At 41.9% G+C, this 25,766-nt stretch overlaps 1 protein-coding gene across 2 annotated transcripts in view; it reads left to right on the top strand.

Annotated features, from left to right (window-relative positions):
- Nucleotides 1-25,766, top strand: part of ELP1 (elongator acetyltransferase complex subunit 1) — a 267,173-nt gene that overhangs the window by 205,656 nt on the left and 35,751 nt on the right. For both annotated transcript variants that reach the window (XM_053703228.1, XM_053703227.1), the window contains exons 34-35: nt 9,968-10,095; nt 13,144-13,298. In XM_053703228.1, the coding sequence (XP_053559203.1) occupies nt 9,968-10,095; nt 13,144-13,298 (283 nt within the window). The remainder of the gene's footprint in view (nt 1-9,967; nt 10,096-13,143; nt 13,299-25,766) is intronic.

Here is a 25,766-nt window from a genome sequence, read left to right as displayed (position 1 = left end):
TATTCCAAGAAAATTGGTTCTGACAAGAGGTCATAATTTAAGGTTGGAGGAAAGGAGATTTAATCTCCTGCAACGGAAACGTTTTTTCACTGTAAGAGCAATAAAATTGTGGAACTCATTACCAAAGGAGGTAGTGAATGCCAATACCATAGATACATTTAAAAATAGTCTGGATAATTTTCTGTATATAAACAAAATTCATGGATATGATTGCTAGTATTAAATGGGTCACATTTTAATGGGGTTATTTAAGCTTAACTGGAGCTTTTTGTAAGTATTTTAGATTTGTATAGGTTGAACTCGATGGACTTCAGTCTTTTTTCAACCTTATCTACTATGTTACTATGTTATATATATATATATATATATATATATATATATATATATATATATATATATATATATATATACAGGTATATATATATATATATATATTTATTTATTTTTCTTTTCTTTTTAAAATACCTGATGCATAGTTTGAATTTTGTAATACTTAAACAACTGTCCTTTGTTTATAGAATATCTGCCATAAGAATATATAACTTTGCATTCTCATTTGGATTAATTTAATTTTACAGAATCTGACTTGGTCGTACTCAAAAAACTCTTACTTGATTTATCCTTCATCTGTTCTCCTAATGTACCCTTTGTCATTTCCTGCTACAAAGTTAAAGGGTTATGAAACAGTGCTCCTTTAGTTAAAAAAAAAAAAAAAAAAAAGTTACAAGTTAACATAAAAAATGAACAGATTGTGTTAAAAAAACAGCCAAAAACTTATTTGTTTGCTTGAAAAATAATCACTTAGAAATTATCAGTGTAGCTCTGCCTATAGTTACCTAAGGAAGTAGCATGCAGAGAACTTAAGTTACACTCTGCCTCTTGTGAGCATGGGGAAGAAACAAAACTGACTTCCTGATTCTCTTGCATTAACTGAACAATAAGCCAGCTTTTTGTGCTGTAGAAGATTTATGACATCAAGCTGCTTCCTGCAAATGCCTTAGCCCCCATGTGGGGCTGTGACAGGAAGTAATGGACCCTGCACAAATGACGTTTCATTAACTGTAAGACACTGCTTAGTGCTTTTATTATTAAAACAATTAAAAATAATGTTTTATATCCCTTAAAGTCAGTTCTGCTTGTATGCTCATTTTAGACTTTTTTTTTTTTTTTTTTTACTTTACCCCATTTACCAAAGCTTCAAACACTTTCAAAAACTCTTCTAACTAAGCACCTTAACTTTTGTTTACCCCTTTCCAAATCCTGCTAACTTTCTTCTGTAGATCTAGTCTTTATCTTTAGATTGTAAACACCTCAAAAATAGGTGTAATATCTATTTGTATTGGCACAAAGAAACATGAATTGAAAAACCTGTAGTCAAATTACCAAACACTATAGGCTCCATTTATCAAGGCTTTAACCCTCAGTCTGCCTGTGACTGCACGTCAAAATGTGCACGTAATTCAGCTTTTATATTTATCAAGGTATGCACCCTATTCAAAACAGTTTTTTTCCTGTGCCCATAATCAATCACAATGTGTATTCACAACTAATCGATTTCACATATTTTCTGCCCTTATTAAAGGGCCATGATACCCAAATGTTAAAACATTTGAAAGTGGTGCAGCATAGCTGTAAAAGGCTGCTTATAAAATATCAGCTGAACATCTTTATGTAAAAAATAAGTATATTTTACCTCAAAATGTCCTAAGTATTCAAACCCCATTGTAAAGGACTTTAAGCAGCAAATCAGTATGCCTGTACAAGGACCTGCAAGGGAGTGAGCCTCATGCACACTCATCTTATTTTCCTATTCAGTTTAAAGAAGTTTACTATGAAATTTCATGAGTTAAATGAAATATCAAGAGATCACAGTAAAAGAGTTCATGACCTCAGCACTGTTGATGCTTATTGGCTGCTGTTCATTTCTTCATTTTTATTTTTATTTTACCTGCAGCTGGGCAGTAACTGAAGTGTAACTTTTTACACAGAACTTACTCTGGTGAGCTGAGGAAATTTTGAGGTATATAATATCTTCCTTTTTTACATAGAGATGCTCAGGTGATATTTTCATGTCGGCTTTTTACAGTTATGCTGCATCAGTTTCAAGTGACTTAGCATATGAGTAGTATGTCCCTTTAAGCCAAATCAAATTAACTTCTCAACGTTATCACACTATGTAGTCTGAAAGTTGCATCTAGAGATCCACCCGGATAGCAAATTTGCACTCGGCACCAGCTTTCTTGTGAAGTCCATAGCAAACAATAGTCTGGAAGTCTAAATGAAATCAGTCTCACAAGAGACAAATGTTACATAGGTGTATAATTAATGTGTGTTCTAAACATGTCTGCAATCAAATACTATGAAAAAATAATAGACAGTCTGGAAGTCGCAATGAATATAAGTTGGGACATAGAAATAAAGGACTAGTTTACTATGTGCTTGGAAATGGAGGTATTGCTAATTACAGTTGCAGCAGAAGGAAGAGGCTATCCAACAAAGACGGCGCATAAGGGTGCCGAGATTGTTTTTGACCCATTGTGGTCTTGAAGCTCTAACAGATCGTGAGCTATTGCAGAGGTTACGACTGTCAAGGCAGTAATTTCTGAAGCTGTTTGACCATATACAGAAATATTTGGAGCCTGTTACCTTCAGAACATGGGTTATCCCTGGCATGTTGAAATTGTTGGCTGCTCTGCATTCAAGGCCACCGGGTCGTTCCAATCTGTATCCAGTGTTGTGGTCAGTATGTCTCAACCTACGTTCTCCAGACACCTAGGGACTGCATTAAATTCCATGTGCACAATATTTAAGTGTCATGTTTGCCTCCCTGAGAACCTGAGGAATGACAATCAGTGGAACTACATTTCTCTTGTTAAGTGTATCCAGTCCACGGATCATCCATTACTTGTGGGATATTCTCCTTCCCAACAAGAAGTTGCAAGAGGATCACCCACAGCAGAGCTGCTATATAGCTCCTCTCCTAACTGTCATATCCAGTCATTCTCTTGCAAGCCTCAACCAAGATGGAGGTCGTAAGAGGAGTGTGGTGTTTTATACTTAGTTTATTCTTCAATCAAAAGTTTGTTATTTTTAAATGGTGCCGGAGTGTACTGTTTATCTCAGGCAGTATTTAGAAGAAGAATCTGCCTGCGTTTTCTATGATCTTAGCAGAAGTAACTAAGATCCATGGCTGTTCTCACATATTCTGAGGAGTGAGGTAACTTCAGAGAGGGAATGGCGTGCAGGTTTTCCTGCAATAAGGTATGTGCAGTTAATATTTTTCTAGGGATGGAATTTGCTAGAAAATGCTGCTGATACCGAACTAATGTAAGTAAAGCCTTAAATGCAGTGATAGCGACTGGTATGAGGCTTATTAATAGAGATACATACTCTTATAAAAATGTAATATAAAACGTTTGCTGGCATGTTTAATCGTTTTTATATGTATTTGGTGATAAAACTTATTGGGGCCTAGTTTTTTTCCACATGGCTGGCTTGAATTCTGCCTGGAAACAGTTTCCTTAGGCTTTCCACTGTTGTAATATGAGTGGGAGGGGCCTTTTTTTAGTGCTTTTCTGTGCAGCTAAAAATACTGACAGAGACATCCAGCTTCTTCCTGCATGATCCAGGACTTCTCTGGAGGGCTCAAAAGGCTTCAGTCATTTTTGTCGTTTTTGAGGGAGGTAAAAAGCCACAGTAGAGCTGTGGCAGTTGTTGTGACTGTTTTGAAAAAAACAAACAAAAAAAACACGTTTTTGTCTTTTATTATTCAGTTTTGGGTATTAAGGGGTTAATCATCCATTTGCAAGTGGGTGCAATGCTCTGCTAACTTGTTACATACACTGTAAAAATTTCGTTAGTGTAACTGCCTTTTTTCACTGTTATTTCAAATTTTGACAAAATTTGTGTTTCTTAAAGGTGCAGTAACGGTTTTTATATTGCTTGTAAACTTGTTTAAAGTGTTTTCCAAGCTTGCTAGTCTCATTGCTAGTCTGTTTAAACATGTCTGACATAGAGGAAACTACTTGTTCATTATGTTTGAAAGCCATGGTGGAGCCCCATAGGAGAATGTGTACTAATGTATTGATTTCACCTTAAACAGTAAAGATCAGTCTTTAACTATAAAAGAAATATCACCAGAAGATTCTGACGAGGGGGAAGTTATGCCGACTAACTCTCCCCACGTGTCAGACCCTTCGCCTCCCGCTCAGGGGATGCACGCTAATATGGCGCCAATTACATCAGGGACGCCCATAGCGATTACCTTGCAGGACATGGCTGCAATCATGAATAATACCCTGTCAGAGGTATTATCCAGGTTGCCTAAATTAAGAAGCAAGCGCGATTGCTCTGGGGTTAGGAGAAATACAGAGCGCGCAGATGCTGTAAGGGCCATGTCTGATACTGCGTCACAATATGCAGATCATGAGGACGGAGAGCTTCAGTCTGTGGGTGACATCTCTGATTCGGGGAAACCTGATTCAGAGATTTCTAATTTTAAATTTAAGCTTGAGAACCTCCGTGTGTTGCTTGGGGAGGTATTAGCTGCTCTGAATGACTGTAACACAGTTGCAGTACCAGAGAAATTGTGTAGGCTGGATAAATACTATGCGGTACTGGTGTGTACTGATGTTTTTCCTATACCTAAAAGGCTTACAGAAATTATTAGCAAGGAGTGGGATAGACCGGGTGTGCCTTTTTCCCCACCTCCTATATTTAGAAAAATGTTTCCAATAGACGCTACTACACGGGACTTATGGCAGATGGTCCCTAAGGTGGAGGGAGCAGTTTCTACTTTAGCAAAGCGTACCACTATCCCGGTTGAGGACAGTTGTGCTTTTTCAGATCCAATGGATAAAAAATTGGAGGGTTACCTTAAGAAAATATTTATTCAACAAGGTTTTATTTTACAGCCCCTTGCATGTATTGCTCCTGTCACGGCCGCGGCGGCATTCTGGTTTGAGGCCCTGGAAAAGGCCATCCATACAGCTCCATTGACTGAAATTATTGACAAGCTTAGAACACTTAAGCTAGCTAACTCATTTGTTTCTGATGTCATTGTTCATTTGACTAAACTAACGGCTAAGAATTCCGGATTCGCCATCCAGGCGCGTAGGGCGCTATGGCTTAAATCCTGGTCAGCTGACGTGACTTCGAAGTCTAAATTACTCAACATTCCTTTCAAGGGGCAGACCTTATTCGGGCCTGGTTTGAAGGAAATTATTGCTGACTTTACTGGAGGTAAGGGTCACACCCTTCCTCAGGACAGGGCCAAAGCAAAGGCCAAACAGTCTAATTTTCGTGCCTTTCGAAATTTCAAGGCAGGTGCAGCATCAACTTCCTCCGCTTCAAAACAAGAGGGAACTTTTGCTCAATCTAAGCAGGCCTGGAAACCTAACCAGTCCTGGAACAAAGGCAAGCAGGCCAGAAAGCCTGCTGCTGCCTCTAAGACAGCATGATGGAACGGCCCCCTATCCGGTGACGGATCTAGTAGGGGGCAGACTTTCTCTCTTCGCCCAGGCGTGGGCAAGAGATGTTCAGGATCCCTGGGCATTGGAGATCACATCTCAGGGATATCTTCTGGACTTCAAAGCTTACCCTCCACAAGGGAGATTTCATCTTTCAAGGCTATCTGCAAATCAGATAAAGAAAGAGGCATTCCTACGCTGTGTGCAAGACCTCCTAGTTATGGGAGTGATCCATCCAGTTCCGCGGACGGAACAAGGACAGGGTTTTTAGTCGAATCTGTTTGTGGTTCCCAAAAAAGAGGGAACCTTCAGACCAATTTTGGATCTAAAGATCTTAAACAAATTCCTCAGAGTTCCATCTTTCAAAATGGAAACTATTCGGACCATCCTATCCATGATCCAAGAAGGTCAGTACATGACAACAGTGGACTACCTACCTTCACATACCGATTCACAAGGATCATCATCGGTTTCTAAGGTTTGCCTTTCTAGTCAGGCATTACCAATTTGTAGCTCTTCCCTTCTGGTTGGCTACAGCCCCGAGAATCTTTACAAAGGTTCTGGGCTCATTTCTGGCGGTTCTAAGACCGCGAGGCATAGCGGTGGCTCCGTATCTAGACGACATCCTGATACAGGTGTCAAGCTTTCAAGTTGCCAAGTCTCATACAGAGATAGTTCTGGCATTTCTGAGGTTGCACGGGTGGAAAGTGAACGAGGAAAAGAGTTCTCTATCCCCACTCACAAGATTCTTCTTCTTAGAGATTCTGTAGAAATGAAAATTTACCTGACGGAGTCCAGGTTATCAAAACTTCTAAATGCTTGCCGTGTTCTTCACTCCATTCCGCTCCCTTCGGTAGCTCAGTGTATGGAGGTAATCGGCTTAATGGTAGCGGCAATGGACATAGTGCCATTTGAGCGCCTTCATCTCAGACCGCTGCAATTATGCATGCTGAGTCAGTGGAATGGGGATTACACAGATTTGTCCCCTCTGCTAAATCTGGATCAAGAGACCAGAGATTCTCTTCTCTGGTGGTTGTCTCGGGTACACCTGTCCAAGGGTATGACCTTTCGCAGGCCAGATTGGACAATTGTAACAACAGATGCCAGCCTTCTAGGTTGGGGTACAGTCTGGAATTCCCTGAAGGCACAGGGATCGTGGACTCAGGAGGAGAAACTCCTTCCAATAAATATTCTGGAGTTAAGAGCAATATTCAATGCTCTTCTGGCTTGGCCTCAGTTAACAACATCACGACTGTGGCTTACATCAACCATCAAGGGGGAACCAGGAGTTCCCTAGCGATGTTAGAAGTCTCAAAAATAATTCGCTGGGCAGAGTACCACTCTTGCCACCTGCCAGCAATCCATATCCCAGGCGTGGAGAACTGGGAGGCGGATTTTCCAACCGGGGGAGTGGGAACTCCATCCGGAGGTGTTTGCTCAGTTGATTCATCGTTGGGGCAAACCAGAGTTGGATCTCATGGCGTCTCGTCGGAACGCCAAGCTTCCTTGTTACGGATTCAGGTCCAGGGACCCAGAAGCGACGCTGATAGATGCTCTAGCAGCACCTTGGTTCTTCAACCTGGCTTATGTGTTTCCACCGTTTCCTCTGCTCCCTTGACTGATTGCCAAAATCAAACAGGAGAGAGCATCTGTGATTCTGATAGCACCTGCGTGGCCACGCAGGACATGGTATGCAGACCTAGTGGACATGTCATCCTTTCCACCATGGACTTTGCCTCTAAGACAGGACCTTCTGATACAAGGTCCTTTCAATCATCCAAATCTAATTTCTCTGAGACTGACTGCATGGAGATTGAACGCTTGATTCTATCAAAGCGTGGCTTCTCCGAGTCAGTCATTGATACTTTAATACAGGCACGAAAGCCTGTTACCAGGAAAATCTACCACAAGATATGCAGTAAATATCTTTATTGGTGTGAATCCAAGAATTACTCATGGAGTAAGGTTAGGATTCCTAGAATATTGTCTTTTCTCCAAGAGGGCTTGGACAAAGGATTATCAGCTAGTTCCTTAAAGGGACAGATTTCTGCTCTGTCTATTCTTTTGCACAAGCGTCTGGCAGAGGTTCCAGACGTCCAGGCATTTTGCCAGGCTTTGGTTAGAATTAAGCCTGTGTTTAAACCTGTTGCTCCCCCGTGGAGCTTAAACTTGGTTCTTAAGGTTCTTCAAGGAGTTCTGTTTGAACCCCTTCATTCCATTGATATTAAACTTTTATCTTGGAAAGTTCTGTTTTTGATGGCTATTTCCTCGGCTCGGAGAGTCTCTGAGCTATCTGCCTTACAATGTGATTCTCCTTATCTGATTTTTCATGCAGATAAGCTAGTTCTGCGTACCAAACCTGGGTTTTTACCTAAGGTGGTTTCTAACAAGAATATCAATCAAGAGATTGTTGTTCCATCGTTATGCCCTAATCCTTCTTCAAAGAAGGAACGTCTTTTACAAAATCTGGACGTAGTCCGTGCCTTGAAGTTTTACTTACAAGCTACTAAAGATTTTCGTCAAACATCTTCCCTGTTTGTCGTTTACTCTGGACAGAGGATAGGTCAAAAAGCTTCGGCAACCTCTCTTTCCTTTTGGCTTCGGAGCGTAATACGCCTAGCCTATGAGACTGCTGGACAGCAGCCACCTGAAAGGATTACAGCTCATTCTACTAGAGCTGTGGCTTCCACCTGGGCCTTCAAAAATGAGGCCTCTGTTGAACAGATTTGCAAGGCTGCGACTTGGTCTTCACTTCACACTTTTTCAAAATTTTACAAATTTGATACTTTTGCTTCTTCAGAGGCTGTGTTTGGGAGAAAGGTTCTTCAGGCAGTGGTTCCTTCCGCTTAATCCTGCCTTGTCCCTCCCATCATCCGTGTACTTTAGCTTTGGTATCGGTATCCCACAAGTAATGGATGATCCGTGGACTGGATACACTTAACAAGAGAAAACATAATTTATGCTTACCTGATAAATTTATTTCTCTTGTAGTGTATCCAGTCCACGGCCCGCCCTGTTCTTCTAAGGCAGGTCTAAATTTTAATTAAACTACAGTCACCACTGCACCCTATGGTTTCTCCTTTCTCTGTTTGTTTTTGGTCAAATGACTGGATATGACAGTTAGGGGAGGAGCTATATAGCAGCTCTGCTGTGGGTGATCCTCTTGCAACTTCCAGTTGGGAAGGAGAATATCCCACAAGTAATGGATGATCCGTGGACTGGATACACTACAAGAGAAATAAATTTATCAGGTAAGCATAAATTATGTTTTTTCTGTATTGCTGGCATTCTAAATGTGCTATAGACTGCACACATTGCTTTGAGACCACCAAAGTCTCACCACTTATCCACGTCTAGTGTAGCTTCTAATTTATCAATTTTCTTCAACTATCGTGCCTGATTTGACACGAAGATATCCAGCGCTAATTTTGATCAATTTTGCAGTTTTTTTACACTAATTTGGGCTTGAAGTGACGCAGACATTCTTACATACACTCGCTTCTTCTTTTTGAAACTTTAAGAAATGGACCCTTATAACTAAACTAATGGCATTTATATATGGACTTGAGGGATTTTTTTTTTATGTGTGCCAAGCATAACAAAAATCCGATCATGCTAATTGCATACATAAATAGATATGATAATATTACATCAACAATATAATGTAGCACTGTAAAAATGTTAAAGCCACTTTTATTAATATGTTTCATGCAACAGCCTTTTGAACAGTGTACTGGCGATGACTCGACATCTATGCACAATCATACTGTTTAAAATGCTGGTGCATGAAGCATATTTAGAAATGTTTCACGTGCCTATGCACAATAGAAGCTTACACTAAAAACAATAGCTTTTACTAGAAGCATTTTTGCTACTGCAAGTATGGTTGCAAAAATGCTTCTATTCTAAAGTGAAATGCATTGATTTGCATTTAATTTTTAGCTGGAATGTCCCTTTAAAGGGACATGGAACACAACATTTTTCTTTCATGATTTAGATACAGCATACAATTTTAATAAACTTTCCAATTTACTTCTTTTATTTAATTTTCTTAGTTTTCATGGTATCCTTTGCTGAAAAGGATAGCTAGGTAGGCTTAGTAGCTGGAAACTAACTGCTGATTGGTGGCTGCACATATATGCTTCTTGACATTGATTGGCTTACTAATATGTTAAGCTAGCTCTCAGTAGTGCATTGCTGCTCCTTCAGTAAAGGACACAGAGAGAATGAAGCAAAATTGATTATAGAATTAAATTGTAAAGTTGTTTAAAATTGGATACACTACCTAAATCATGAAAGGAAAATTTGGGGTTTCATGTCCCTTTAAGTTTTCAAATAAGTGATTATGCATGCTTTTCAAGTAGGTTTACTCTTTTTTTCTACAGAATTAGCCTGATTGCAGTTGTGTTACAGTAATAATGTGTTCTGGATACTTATTTGCAAGTTTGAAGTATATACATTGCATGATATCTTTGTGTAAAAAATGTTTTATTAACCAGGAGATCTTCAAAGAACCGTAGGAAGGCAGAGCGTAAAAAGCACAGTCTGAAGGAAGGAAGTCCTCTTGAAGATGTAGCCTTGTTGGAGGCATTGGGGGAAATCATTCGCTTGGTAGATAAACTAAAAAGTACGTGTAGACTTCAACTCTCTTCCAAGGGCTCAATTTGTTGATCAGTTTTGTTTATAAATGTTAAAGACATTCATTCAGGACATACAAAATACAAATTTTCAAACTATAATTCTTAATTTTGAGAAATTCCATGAATTGGGTTCCTTCTTATTTAAGTGAAATAATTTTATTAACTATTAAGCAATAAAGATTTGATGCTCTCCTAATGGACTTACATGTACATAAAAAAAACCCAAAAATATTTAATTATTTAAACAGAGCATACAATTTTAAATAGCTTTCCAATTTAGTTTATTATCAAATCTGCTTCCTTCTCTTGGTATCCTTTCTTGAAGGAGCAGCAATGTACTAGTTAATGCCAGCTAAATACATTGGGGGAACCAATGACAAGACATATATGTGCTGCCACCAATCAGCAGCTAATTCCCAGTAGTACATTGCTGCATCTGAGCCTATCTATGTATGCTTTTCAACCAAGAATACAATCAGAGCAAAGCAAATTTGATAATAGAAGTTGATTGGAATGTTGTATGCTCTGTCTGAATCATGAAAGAAAAATGTTAGGTTTCATTTTGCTTTAAACACAGAGAGTTACATGTCTTTCTATGACAACATTATCTGTGAGAAGATGGACACCACATGCCTTTCCCATACGTAGACATCATCTAACTTGTATCTTAGTCACAAAAAAAGACTGACATACAGTACTCTGTACTTCCCTTACACAATTTACATCTTTTATCTCCCAAATCTTGTGACATTCTTGTCTCATAAATAAAAATATGTATTAGATAGAAAAATGTTTATGCACCTTGCTATGCAGTCATGCAAACACAATGTTCCTGTGGACTTTTGTTTAACCCCTTAACGACCGAGGACGTGCAGGGTACATCCTCAAAAAAAGGCAGTTAATGCCTGAGAACGTACCCTGCACGTCCTCGGTGTGGAAAGCAGCTGGAAGCGATCCTGCTCGCTTCCAGCTGCTTTCCGGTTATTGCAGTGATGCCTCGATATGGAGGCATCCTGCAATAACCTTTGGTAGCCATCCGGTGCAGAGAGAGCCACTCTGTGGCCCTCTCTGCACCGGAGATCGGTGGCTCCCTGCGTTGGTGGGTGGGAGCCGGACCGGGAGGCGGCCATCGATGGCCCTGGTTATGTGCAGGGGGGGCGGGATCGTGGGCGGGGATGAGCGGGGGCGCGCACGGACTCGTGCACGGGAGGGCGGGCGCGTGCACGGGGAGGGAGCGGGTGGGAACCGCTACACTACAGAAAATGTATTAATAAAAAGCTTATAAATGTCTAAATATTTAAAAAAAAAAAAAAGATCAGCAAGGTGGTGGGGGTTTGTCTGTGTGGGGGGGGGACAGCTACACTACAGAAAAAAGCCAAACAAAAATAAAAAAAAAGCACTTTTTTTTGCAAACTGGGTACTGGCAGACAGCTGCCAGTACCCAAGATGGCCCCCAATGAGGCAGAGGGGAGGGTTAGAGAGCGGTTTTGGGGGGGATCAGGGAGGTTGGGGGCTAAGGGGGGGATCCTACACCCTAGCATATGTAAATATGCTAAAAAAATTTTTTTTTTTTTTTTTTTTTTTTTTAAAAAACCCTTTTATTTTAGTACTGGCAGACTTTCTGCCAGTACTTAAGATGGCGGGGACAATTGTGGGGGAGGGAAGGGAGCTGTTTGGGAGGGATCAGGGGGTGGGATGTGTCAGGTGGGAGGCTGATCTCTACACTAAAGCTAAAATTAACCCTGCAAGCTCCCTACAAACTCCCTAATTAACCCCTTCACTGCTAGCCATAATACACGTGTGAGGCGCAGCAGGATTTAGCGGCCTTCTAATTACCAGAAAGCAACGCCAAAGTCATATATGTCTGCTATTTCTGAACAAAGGGGATCCCAGACAAGTATTTACAACCATTTGTGCCATAATTGCACAAGCTGTTTGTAAATTATTTCAGTGAGAAACCTAAAATTGTGAAAAATTTAACTTTTTTTTCAATTTGATCGCATTTGGCGGTGAAATGGTGGCATGAAATATACCAAAATGTGCCTAGATCAATACTTGGGGTTGTCTACTATACTACACTAAAGCTAAAATTAACCCTACAAGCTCCCTAAAAGCTCCCTAATTAACCCCTTAACTGCTGGGCATAATACACTTGTGGTGCGCAGTGGCATTTAGCGGCCTTCTAATTACCAAAAAGCAACGCCAAAGCCATATATGTCTGCTATTTCTGAACAAAGGGGATCCCAGAGAAGAATTTACAACCATTTATGCCATAATTGCACAAGTTGTTTGTAAATAATTTCAGTGAGAAACCAAAAGTTTGTGAAAAAATTTGTGAAAAAGTGAACGATTTTTTGTATTTGATCGCATTTGGCGGTGAAATGGTGGTATGAAATATACCAAAATTGTCCTAGATCAATACTTTGGGATGTCTACTAAAAAAAAATATATACATGTCAAGGGATATTCAGGGATCCCTGAAAGATATTAGTGTTCTAATGTAACTAGCGCTAATTTTGGAAAAAAGTGGTTTGGAAATAGCAAAGTGCTACTTGTATTTATGGCCCTATAACTTGCAAAAAAAGCAAAGAACATGTAAACATTGGGTATTTCTAAACTCAGGACAAAATTTAGAAACTATTTAGCATGGGTGTTTTTTGGTGGTTGTAGATATGTAACAGATTTTGGGGGTCAAAGTTAGAAAAAAGTGTGTTTTTTTCAATTTTTCCTCATATTTTATATTTTTTTTTATAGTAAGTTATAAGATATGATGAAAATAATGGTATTTTTAGAAAGTTAGTTTAATGGCGAGAAAAACGGTATATAATATGTGTGGGTACAGTAAATGAGTAAGAAGAAAATTACAGCTAAACACAAACACCGCAAAAATGTAAAAATAGCCTTGGTCCCAAACGGACAGAAAATGGAAAAGTGCTGTGGTCATTAAGGGGTTAAAACAAGTGTGTTTCTTTGAAGAGTATACTAACAATAAATTTGATCACACTTTCTCTTACTTCACATTGTCTTTTTATCAGGTGAGATGCACAGCCTTTTGCGACTACTGGTCCTTTTCGGTTATGAAACACACGCTAAAGATCTTCAGCAGACGTTTGACGAATTGCTAAATTTGATGTCACTTTCAATACCAGATATCTGGTCTACAAATGTGCAACAAAATTCTTCCACAACAGTAAGTGTAAGGCTTAAAAGTACAGTGTACTCAGGCAAGTAGGTGATAAAACTGCATTGTATTTATAGCTGTTTCAAGAACACCGTTTAAAAGGGGCTGGGCTCTCTCCCACCCTCCACTAGGAGACTTATTTCTTCTGAAGCTATTTGTTTACATAGCTTTTCTGTATTCATTACTGCAGTACTAAAACTTTCAGTGGAGGTGGAGGTTTCAACAGGAGAATCAGCTATTAACAAAATAAAGGTTAAGGAGCTATTAGTTTTTCAGTTTAATACACTTTTTTAAACAACCTTTCTAATTTACTTCTATTATCAAATTTGATTCGTTCTTTTTGTATCTTTTGTTGAAAAGTAGAGCCATATGCTTTAAGCCAACCGATTTCTGGAGCTCTATATGGCAGCAGCTTTGCAAGATTGTCATCCATTTGCAGCACTATTTCCTGACAGCTGTAGATGCCTACCTAGGTATCTCTTCAACACAGAATATCATGGGAATTAAGCAAATTTGATAATAGACATACATTTGAAACTTTTTTTACAAATGGTATGTTCTGTCTGAATCACAAAGGAAAATGTTTGGGTTTCATACCCCTTTAAATTCTGAATTTCCCTCCCACTCAATGATGCTGCATGGAAGCAGAGCTAGGAAAATTAATTTTATCATAGTGCGTATCATTTTTTATAAAAATGTGAGTTTCTTTTCTGAATAAACATTTTTTTCTTCTCTGGCTTGCAGAGGCACATCCCTCTCTGACAAAAGTGTCCTTATCAGCCAGTGAGAATTAACAGGAAATGCACATCCTCTAGATAACAATTTTGTATGCAGAAATATTTTTAACATGCTGAAATGTTGTTCTTTAATAGAATTTAATAGCAGTTTTAGAGAGAGCTAAAATGTTGCTGCAGAAAGAGGTGGCTGCAATCTAGGTACTTTAGCCCTAAGAATCTGAGCACTCTGGTTGATATTGCTTTCTAGGAAGTATACACTCATTGACCTGCCCATAAGTGAGAAACTCTTAGCTTTTATGTCTGTCTTGGTCTTCCTGTGAAGCCTCAGACTATATTTTATTGGTGTTGAGTTCTATGTATCTAACTAATAGATTCCTATTATTGCTGGGACCACTAGTTGAGTCTTAAGCATGGCACATTAATCTAGCTTTTTGATATGATGTTCACATTATATGGTACAGAACAAAACCCTCTTGTTTGAGATGTAAACTCTGATGTAGTCACTGTGCTTTTGAGGCAGGAAATGCACCAGTTGTTACCCTGCTGTGGAGGGCTGTGCCCTACTGTGGTTTTTAACATGACAAAATAAAGTATGTATTTTTAATATATATAGCCCTATCTACATGCTGTCTCATACCTTTATGTTATTGATTCTTTGAAATGTATATTGACTGTACTTGAGCTTATGATCCTTATATACTGTAAGCATTGACCCTTTACCTACATACCAGGGCACTAAGATTGCTCCTTTTGCTTACAGAGATGCCCTATATTTACTTATTGTTACTGTTTAATATCAGCAACAAAATCAATCAGCTAGCCATCCTTAAAAACTACAAATTTTATTCAAATCATGTTAAAATTCACAAACAAGGAAGAGTGAAGGTGCTGGACTGGCTTACGCGTTTCGGCCAACCAGCCGTAATCATCTCACAGTATGAAGAAGTATATTGAACATTACCTAGTTATTGACTATCAGACTCCTTGCTTGAATCATGGATAATGGATGTTGGGGTTAATTGACCATAGACATGCCTAACAACCCTGGGTATAGTGTGTATGATGCTGCACATTTACATTTCAGATGTTTCCTTGCAAAGTATTGTTGCAAATCATACCTGTGGCTCTAGGCTTATGCTGAGTATACAATAAAACAAATTGCTTAAAAACAGTAATTACAGGGGCACCAAAATATATATAAAAAGAAATATGTATATACAAAGAGAGAAGCGCTCTACCAGGAACAAACAGCTCATCAGCTAGTTCTATGGCGATTTACCACCCAGGAGCAGCCTCTTTAAGACCAGTGTGCTTTTCACAGAGGAAAACTTTCCTGTAGTATATCAGTTTGATCCCGCCAAGTAAGGTCAGTCCAGCCCCGAAATACCAGGTAATTGTCCTCTGAACAAGGAACATGACAACCCCAGACGATCGTTTCGGTCTCCTATGGGCCTCGTCAGTGAGGTGCAGCCACATTCCTCTAAGCACACTGGGCAAGGAGTCCATGTCTGGTTTCCCCCATCACCCTTAGGGAGACCTCCCCAGGGTCATATTAATTTGCATACAAACAGAAAAGCGCTTTACCAGGAATGAACAACAGCTCATCAGCTAGTTCTATGGTGATTTACCACCCAGGAGCAACTTCTTTTAGACCAGTGTGCTTTTCACAGAGGAAAACTTTCCTGAAGTATATCAGTCTGATCCCGCCAAGTAAGGTCAGTCCAGCCCGAAATACCAGGCAATTCTCCTCTGAACAAGGAAAATGACAACCCCAGAGGATCGTTTAGTTTAGGCAGGTCTCCCTAAGGGTGAATGGGGAAACCAGAGGTGGACTCCTTGCCCAGTGTGCTTAGAGGAATATGGCTGCACCTCACTGACGAGGCCCACTGAAGGCTGAAACGATCGTCTGGAGCTTGTCATGTTCCTTGTTCAAAGGAGAATTGTCTGGTATTTCGGGGCTGGACTGACCTTACTTGGCGGGATCAGACTGATATACTTCAGGAAAGTTTTCCTTTGTGAAAAGCACAACTGGGCTAAAAGAGGCTGCTCCTAGGTGGTAACTCGCCACAGAACAAGCTACTGAGCTGTTGTTCGTTCCTGGTAGAGCGCTTCTCTCTTTGTAAACAAAATATGTATATGGTTATTAGATCAATGTTCATGTATCAGTTCAATATGGTGTAACAGATCCCATGTTACAGGGAACTCGGGCAGCTCTTCAGGAGATGTCAGGCCTGTCATCAAATGGTATCCTAGGAAGTGAATGAAAGAAGGGGCCTCATAGTTACTCAATTCATAATATAAACCAATGTGTAGAAAAACAAGAAACCACTCACATTTGGCGGAACACTCAATATTGCTAGCAGAGCGGACTGGATCCTCCTAGTCATCCGGTATGACTTGCCTCCCGTCAGCAGGAACAATCCCTGTTGTGTCTGTGTAGAGGGAGCGCTAGATAGACTGTGGTATGAATACGTTTTCATAGCTCTACTAGTGTATAATTCATACCAAAAAAACACATAGTAGCTAAGTGTAAAACAAGTTTTTTAAAATGACATACAATGTGTCAAATCAAGCCGATAAAGCAAAAAAATGGGCTGCAAACATCTATGCCAAGATACTAAATTATTGGTTCAACTCCTCCGTGTTACAGAGTTAGAAAATTATGTTATTAGAAAACATTCTTCCATTGACAACTGTGGATAGAATTTCAGTGTGATATGGCATGTACATGTATTGTAATGTTTGAATTTCCTCTCCTCTATATCTTCTATTCTGTCTTTCCATTCTGTTCTCTCTTCTCTTCCTTTTTTTTTCTTTATTGGTAAACTAAACTTTTCTTCTTAAATGGAAAGAGTCCACAGCTGCATTCATTATTTTTGGGAAATAAGAACCTGGCTACCAGGAGGAGGCAAAGACACCCCAGCCAAAGGCTTAAATACTCCTCCCACTCCCCTCATCCCCCAGTCATTCTTTGCCTTTCGTCCCAGGAGGTTGGCAGAGAAGTGTCAGAATTTATTTTGTCTCTTATGGAGGGTAGTACTCTTCGGCATGGGACAGGAGTTTTAAGTAATCCTATCAGTCTCTCAGTGAGGGCTTGGATGAAAGTTAGAGTCCGGAGATGCAGGGAGATTCTTTCTGTGAAACCATCCCGACTAATGTTAACAGCTCCTCAAGCAATCGGCATTGTCGAACTTCACTCCGCTGCCTGCTTTCTTCTCTTAAGTCCATGGCCGAGGCGAGGCTACTATCCGTCACACTTGAAGGGCCGTGTTCCTGTTCCACGGCGTAGATTCCGGTAAGATCGTTTCATTTTACTTTCTTTATGAACGTACTGTAATACAAATGTTTTCCCGAGAGGCTACCACCTTGTGGGTCTAACTTAACATAAGTATCTCAGTGAGTCTCCTTTAGTATCTTGGAATCAAGGGTTAATATCTCCTGAGGGGGGTTATTGAACAGGGGGTTTATAATCATGTTTGTTATGTGATTTAACCTGCTTATGTGTGGTGTTTATTGGGCTCGTGGTTTGGAACATTGAGGCCTTTGGAAGTGACGCAACCTTATGGTTGGGCGCACTTTTTTGGACTATACAGTTCACCTTGTGGTCGGTGTGGTTACGCTCCGTCTTCCATTTCCGCATTCCCGACCGTGTGGCGAAGGAGAAATTCTAGTCCTCAGGGGTCTGGTCATCTGGAAGTGGTGAGTGCCCTAGCCGTTGTGGGTTTCAGGTGCCATTTTTGTTTTACTTCTTTAGTCCATATTTGCATATCTTCTATCCAGTTATGGAGGATTCTGATGCTGAGACTATTCAAATTTCAGATTCAGTTATGGAGGATTCTGATACTGAGACTGTTTTAATTTCAGATTCTGCGTCCGGTGAAGAATCCGGATTGGCCTTGTTGACATGTCAACCAGTTTTGTTCTGTATGCCATATGAGAGCGGCTTGTTCCTCGGGCTTCGGGAATCAAGGGTCAGCTGAGCCATCCGCCTCTGGGGATCCTGTCCTACGAGAGGCGAGTTCCCTACCACTCCATACTTCTACACATGCGGGTAACCCAGTTTATGATTATTCCTCCATGCAGGGCGGCTTGTTCCCTCCGGAGGTTGCAGCACATTTTCGCTTCTACGTATTTTTGGCGATTATTCGTCTGCGGAGTCCTGATGTTTATGCCCTATTGTCCTGGGTCTACCACCTTGGGCAGTTCCCTGCGGGTGTAATTGTCTCTGAGTGTTGTGCCTTTCGTTACAAGGTTGCTCGCCTTCGCGTCTTACTCAGACATGTTTTTCAGTTATTAAATGACCCTATCCTTCTCGGATACAGGAATTTTCAGTCTGCTTCGAATGGTGCACCTCATTAGACATGTGGGGATGATATAATCTCCTGACTGTTCTTTCTTGAGATCCTTCCCAGTTTTTTGGAAGATTAGGGCTCCATGTGACTGGTCCTGCGGTAGGTCTGTTTTCTTATTGGGCGCTAACCTACAGGTTGCCTTATATTTTCTTTTTATCCAATTAGGATGTCTTTCATTTTGTTTTTGTTTCCTTCAGGAATCTTAAACTGGGATCGATACTCTCTGTTACTTCTGCGGAAGTGTTTTTGGGGACATGTTAGTGCTATGTTTGTCTGTTTTCTCTTCTTCCCCTCTGAAGGAGGATTCATGCAGCTTGACGGTTAGGACCCGGGTTGCAGGCAGGTCCTGTTGGGTTCGGTTCTGTCTTGTGGCTGTTCAGACACGTGGCGCCGTTCTGATTGACTGGTCCGGTCGAGGTGCCGAGTGCTTATGTTTGCATTCAACTAAGCATTTTTGGGGACCTGTGGGTCCGCGAGGCAGGAGGGGTTGTCTCAGTCCTTATAGCCTTCAATTTGGATAACTGGGTCAGTGGCGTTTCCCCTGCGTCACTCTCTCTTGCGTCTGGTAATGTCGGACCCTAGAGTTCCTCCCCCACATGGTGGAGAGTTGGAGGGCTTAGCGCCTTCTTACCGCCGAGTGAGCAGTTTGGCCTTTTTCTTTTGAGGCTCTGGGATTGTCCTTTTTGGACTTGGTCCTCAGCAGCTAGTAGTTTGAAGGGTAGTTCAGCTGCCTTGCAGCGGATGGTTTGCAGAATGTAACCAGCTGCAGCTATTGCACATTGTCTGTGTACTGACTAGCTGTTTTTCTGAGACCTTTTTGGTCTTCCTCTGTGATCTCCATGTTAGGTCTCCTTTTAGGGGCCTGGGAGATGTTTGTTCCCTGTTAGGAACACTGGGCGTGGTCTCCTTGGGGTTCCTCCCGGAGGGGTATGACGCGCCCCTTTCTCCCTGTGATCATCCACTTGTATGGAGGTGATGTGGAGACCAGCCTTTGCTTGAGTGGTTTTGACCTCAAGGTATCCCCTTGCCTTATTGTCCTGAGGCTGTTGGAGAGTCTAGGGGCTCTAGTGTCGTTGTACGACTTTTACCGCCTTAGCTCCTTTGGAGAGTGGGACTTCGGCAAGAGGTGGTCTCTTCCTTAGGTCGGGACTTGCAAGTTTTTCTCGTTATCTGGGTTGATCTGTATATTACATTATTATCCCCTGTGGTCTAGGTTGTTATATCAGATGGTGTGTTAAGTTTTCGGGTATTGTTTGTTTAAACAATTGGGGGCTCGGACCTGTTTCTCCCTGGGGCTTCTGGTTGCTGAGTTTCACTCAGCATTTTCCCTTGTGGATCCCGTTGTGGATTGTTACCGGACTTTTAGGCTCCAGGGCTGATTCAGGGTTCCCCAGTTCCTGGGAACTTGGGCTTTGTCCTTTTACTCAGATTCCTTGACCTGGTCTTGGTTGGCCAGGTTTTCTGAGTACCGTTGCTCATTGGGCTTGTTTTGCACCTTAGGTGGTTTCTCTTGGCCAGCTTGCTGTAGTATCCATTGTATTCACTGCTCTGCAGGTGAATGAACTTGCAGTGTCTCTGCTGCTACTATTGCATATTGGTTGCTTGATAGCATGCTAGTTTTTAGGGGAATCCCTTTCAACAGGGCTTCTGCGTTGGGGATTGATCTCTCCTTTAGCCTGTGGCTTGGGGAAGGTGCTGCTTTTTAGCCCTTTCCCCTTCTTTGGGTGAGAGTTTATTCTCCTTTTTATGGAGATATGGTCCTTTTCTTAGGGCTTCTCCTGGATTCAGGAAATGGGAACTGTAAGTTTTCCTAGCAGAGAGGGGTCTCCTTGGGGTTCCTCCCGGAGGGGTATGACGCGCCCCTTTCTCCCTGTGATCATCCTCTTGTATGGAGGTGATGTGGAGACCAGCCTTTGCTTGAGTGGTTTTGGCCTCGAGGTATCCCCTTGCCTTATTGTCCTGAGGCTGTTGGAGAGTCTAGGGGCTCTAGTGTCGTTGTACGACTTTTACCGCCTTAACTCCTTTGGAGAGTGGGATTTCGGCAAGAGGTGGTCTCTTCCTTAGGTCGGGACTTGCAAGTTTTTCTCGTTATCTGGGTTGATCTGGATATTACATTATTATCCCCTGTGGTCTAGGTTGTTATATCAGATGGTGTGTTAAGTTTTCGGGTATTGTTTGTTTAAACAATTGGGGGCTCAGACCTGTTTCTCCCTGGGGCTTCCGGTTGCTGAGTTTCACTCAGCATTTTCCCTTGTGGATCCCGTTGTGGGTTGTTACCGGACTTTTAGGCTCCAGGGCTGATTCAGGGTTCCCCAGTTCCTGGGAACTTGGGCTTTGTCCTTTTACTCAGATTCCTTGACCTGGTCTTGGTTGGCCAGGTTTTCTGAGTACCGTTGCTCATTGGGCTTGTTTTGCACCTTAGGTGGTTTCTCTTGGTCAGCTTGCTGTAGTATCCATTGTATTCACTGCTCTGCAGGTGAATGGACTTGCAGTGTCTCTGCTGCTACTATTGCACATTGGTTGCTTGATAGCATGCTAGTTTTTAGGGGAATCCCTTTCAACAGGGCTTCTACGTTGGGGATTGATCTCTCCTTTAGCCTGTGGCTTGGGGAAGGTGCTGCTTTTTAGCCCTTTCCCCTTCTTTGGTTGAGAGCTTATTCTCCTTTTTATGGAGATATGGTCCTTTTCTTAGGGCTTCTCCTGGATTCAGGAGATGGGAACTGTAAGTTTCCCTAGCAGAGAGGGGTATTCTCTCTGGGTTGTTACATTCCATATGGAGTCTTGCTGGCTCCGTGTCGAGACTACTTGGACCTTTTTGCTAGATCCTTTGGGTCTATGGTCCTTTCACCTGTTCTAAGGAGTCGGGTTGCACCTGTGCTCTGTTGGATTGGCTGTGGCCATTCTTACGCTCGTCTTTGAGCTGGTTTTGGGGTTCTTCTGTTCAGACCTGCCATTGCTGGGGCTGGCCCGGCTGGGAGTTGGTTCTGAGAGACGTCATCTCCAGGATCTAGGTGGGCATAGTAGCTAGCTCCATAGGCTTACAAGCAGCAGGTCTAGGATTGCTCCATCTCGGGTTCTGGGTATCACCTCTCTCTCTTGGGGGGCCTCGTGGAGGTTATGTGCTTCCCCCTTTTTGGAAGACCTGTGGGTAGGTCTGGCGACTTGGATTGCCTAGAATGTGCCCTCTGTCTGGGAGTTGTCTTTTGCAATCTGTTCTTTTGCTGGCTGCTTTTACTTCTCACCAAGTATTCTCTGTGTCATCCTGATGATGGTGGCGTGTTCTTGACTCAGGGTTTTTCGTCTGGGTCTTTTACACGTTTTTTTTGTTGCAAAATACTTCAGTATTCTAAGCTCAGACGATGTGAGGACTCAGTCTTGTGTTGTCTTTTGGTGCTCTTGCACAACGTTTGAGAGAAAGGTTCTCTGTTACTATGCCCGGTCCTATACCTCTGGTTTCTCCTGGTCTAGGCGTAGTCTCCCCTTGTCTGTCGGGACCCATTTGGGCCCTTGTGAGCTGTGCTCGCTCTGGGGGGTTTCCTTTTATGGATTTTGTGACCTTTCAGTTTTTTCTTTCGGTTCTTCCTGGCCCTATCCCTTTGGGAGTTGAGGCTGGTGTTCCCTCTTTAGTGAGGGGTGAGTGGTGAGGGACCCACTGTTGGGCGACGATGTCTCCTGGAGGCCTGCTGGCTCAGTTGAGTCAGATTGTGCTGTCTCTAGCTAGGCTCTGGACTACCTGACAGGTCAGTGTCCTAGGGGCTTTTCATTTCAAAGTTTTCTCGGCTTCAGACGAAGCTGGGTTTTTGTGGGCAGTGATTTCAGGCTTGGTGCCCTCAGAATAGGCCGCTTATTGTACCCTCCCATCTTGGCATTCAGTGTCCTCTATAGCTTGGGTATTGTTTTCCCAAAAGTAATGAATGCAGCTGTGGACTCTTTCCATTTAAGAAGAAAAAACAAAATTTATGCTTACCTGATAAATTCATTTCTTCTATGATACGACGAGTCCACGGATTCATCCTTTACTTGTGGGATACTATCCTCCTGCTAACAGGAAGTGGCAAAGAGCACCACAGCAGAGCTGTCTATATAGCTCCTCCCTTGACTCCACCCCCAGTCATTTGACCGAAGGTATAGGAAGAAAAAGGAGAAACTACAAGGTGCAGAGGTGACTGAAGTTTTAAATAAAAAAATATAATCTGTCTTCAATTGACAGGACGGGCCGTGGACTCGTCGTATCATAGAAGAAATGAATTTATCAGGTAAGCATAAATTTTGTTTTCTTCTATAAGATACGACGAGTCCACGGATTCATCCTTTACTTGTGGGATACAATACCAAAGCTACAGGACACGGATGAACGGGAGGGACAAGACAGATACCTAAACGGAAGGCACCACTGCTTGAATATTTTTTCTCCCAAAAATAGCCTCAGAAGAAGCAAAAGTATCAAATTTGGAAAAGGTATGAAGGGAAGACCAAGTCGCGGCCTTACAAATCTGTTCAACAGAAGCATAGTTTTTAAAAGCCCATGTGGAAGCCACTGCTCTAGTAGAATGAGCTGTAATTTTATTAGGAGTCTGCTGTCCAGCAGTTTCCTATGCCAAACGGATGATGCTTTTCAGCCAAAAAGAAAGAGAGGCAGCCATAGCTTTTTGACCCCTAAGCTTTCAAGAATAGACAACAAACAGAGAAGATGTTTGACGGAAATCTTTGGTCGTTCGCAAGTAAAACTTCAAAGCACGAACCACGTCCAAGTTATGTAACAGACACTCCTTCTTAGAAGAAGGATTAGGACACAGAGAAGGAACAACAATTTCCTGATTAATATTCTTATTTGTAACAACCTTAGGAAGAAATCGAGGTTTGGTACACAAAACCACCTTAACAGAATGGAAGATAAGATAAGGCGAGTCGCATTGTAATGCAGATAGCTCAGAAACTCTTCGAGCAGAAGAGATAGCAACTAAAAATAGAACTTTCCAAGATAGAAGTTTAATATCTATGGAATGCATGGGTTCAAACGGAACCCCTTGAAGAACATTCAGAACTAAATTCAAACTCCATGGCAGAGCAACAGGTTTAAACACAGGCTTAATTCTAACCAAAGCCTGACAAAACGACTGAACGTCTGGAACATCTGCCAGACGCTTGTGTAGTAAGATTGACAAAGCAGAAATCTGTCCCTTTAAGGAACTAGCTGATAGCCCCTTCTCCAATCCTTCTTGGAGAAAGGACAAAATCCTAGGAATCCTGATCTTACTCCATGAGTAGCCTTTGGATTCGCACCAATAAAGATATTTACGCCATATCTTATGCTAAATTTACCTAGTTACAGGCTTTCTAGCCTGAATCAAGGTGTCAATGACCGACTCAGAGAAACCCCGCTGAGATAAAATCAAGCGTTCAATCTCCAGGCAGTCAGCCGCATAGAAACTAGATTTGGCTGTTGGAACGGACCCCGAATGAGAAGGTCCTGTCTCAGAGGCAGTTTCCACGGTGGCAGAGATGACATTTCCACCAGATCTGCATACCAAGTCCTGCGTGGCCACGCAGGCACTATCAAGATTACCGAAGCCTTCTCCTGTTTGATTCTGGCAATCAGACAAGGCAGGAGAGGAAAAGGAGGAAACACATAAGCCAGGTTGAGCGGCATCTATCAGTACTGCTTGAGGATCCCTTGATCTGGATCCGTTACAAGGAAGTTTGGCATTCTGACGAGATGCCATCAGATCCAATTCCGGTGTGCCCCATTGACGAATCAATGTCGCAAACACCTCCGGATGGAGCTCACACTCCCCCGGATGAAAAGTCTGACGACTTAGAAAATCCGCTTCCCAGTTCTCCACTCCTGGGGTATAGATTGCTGATAGATGGCAAGAGTGAGTCCCTGCCCATCGAATTATTTTGGAAACCTCTATCATCGCTAGAGAATTCTTTGTTCCCCCCTGATGATTGATATATGCTACAGTCGTGATATTGTCCGACTGGAACCTTATGAATCTGGCTGAAGCCAGCTGAGGCCACGCCTGAAGCGCGTTGAATATCGCTCTTAGTTCTAAAATATTTATTAGAAGTAGGGCCTCCTGCTGAGTCCACACACCCTGAGCCTTCAGAGAATTCCAGACTGCGCCACAACCCAAAAGGCTGGCGTCCGTCGTCACTATGACCCATGCTGGCCTTCGGAAACACATTCCCTGGGACAGATGATCCTGTGACAACCACCAAAGAAGAGAGTCTCTGGTCTCTAGATCCAGATTTATCCGCGGAGATAAATCTGCATAATCCCCATTCCACTGTCTGAGCATGCACAGTTGCAGTGGTCTGAGATGTAAGCGAGCAAACGGAACTATGTCCATTGCCGCTACCATTAGTCCAATTACCTCCATACACTGCACCACTGTCGGCCGAGGAATGGAATGAAGTGCTCGGCAAGTGGTTAAAAAATTTTATTTTTTGACCTCCGTCAGAAAAATCTTCATGTCTACCGAGTCTATCAGAGTTCCTAAGAATGGAACTCTTGTTAGAGGAACAAGTGAACTCTTTTTTATGTTCACCTTCCACCCGTGGGATCTTAGAAAAGCCAACACGATGTCCGTGTGGGATTTGGCTAAATGGTAAGTTGACACCTGAATCAAGATATCGTCCAGATAGGGTGCCACTGCTATGCCCCGCGGCCTTAGCACCGCCAGAAGGGACCCTAGCACCTTTGTGAAAATTCTGGGAGCTGTGGCCAACCTGAAAGGAAGGGCCACAAACTGGTAATGTTTGTCCAGGAAGGCGAACCTGAGGAACTGGTGATGATCTTTGTGGATAGGAATGTGAAGATACGCATCCTTCAAATCCACGGTGGTCATATATTGACCCTCCTGGATCATTGGTAAAATTGTTCGAATGGTCTCCATCTTCAAGGATGGGACTCTGAGAAATTTGTTTAGAATCTTGAGATCTAAAATCGGTCTGAAAGTTCCCTCTTTTTTGGGAACCACGAACAGATTTGAGTAAAACCCCTGCCCCTGTTCTACTTTTGGAACTGGGCAGATTACTCCCATGGTATATAGGTCTTCTACACAGCATAAGAACGCCTCTCTTTTTGTCTGGTTTACAGACATACGTGAAAGATGAAATGTCCCCCTTGGGAGAGAATCTTTGAATTCTAGCCAATACCCCTGGTTCACGATTTATAATGTATCTTGTGGCACACTTAAATGGAAAACTTTATTTTCGATCTGATATTGTAGAAAAGGCACTAAGGAAAAGATTAAAATATAACTTTTATTGATATCTTTAAAATATTTAAATGACAAGAAAACAAAACATATAAAATGGGGAGATTTGATGTTTTCAAAAAATGTATCCCAAATGGTACTAAATTGTCATTTGTAAGTCACATA

The sequence above is a fragment of the Bombina bombina genome, chromosome 2 (genome assembly GCF_027579735.1).
Source record: "Bombina bombina isolate aBomBom1 chromosome 2, aBomBom1.pri, whole genome shotgun sequence".
In the NCBI taxonomy this organism is placed as follows: domain Eukaryota; kingdom Metazoa; phylum Chordata; class Amphibia; order Anura; family Bombinatoridae; genus Bombina; species Bombina bombina.
The sequence above is the reverse complement of the archived record's forward strand: the minus strand, read 5'-3'. Positions and strand labels throughout refer to the sequence as shown.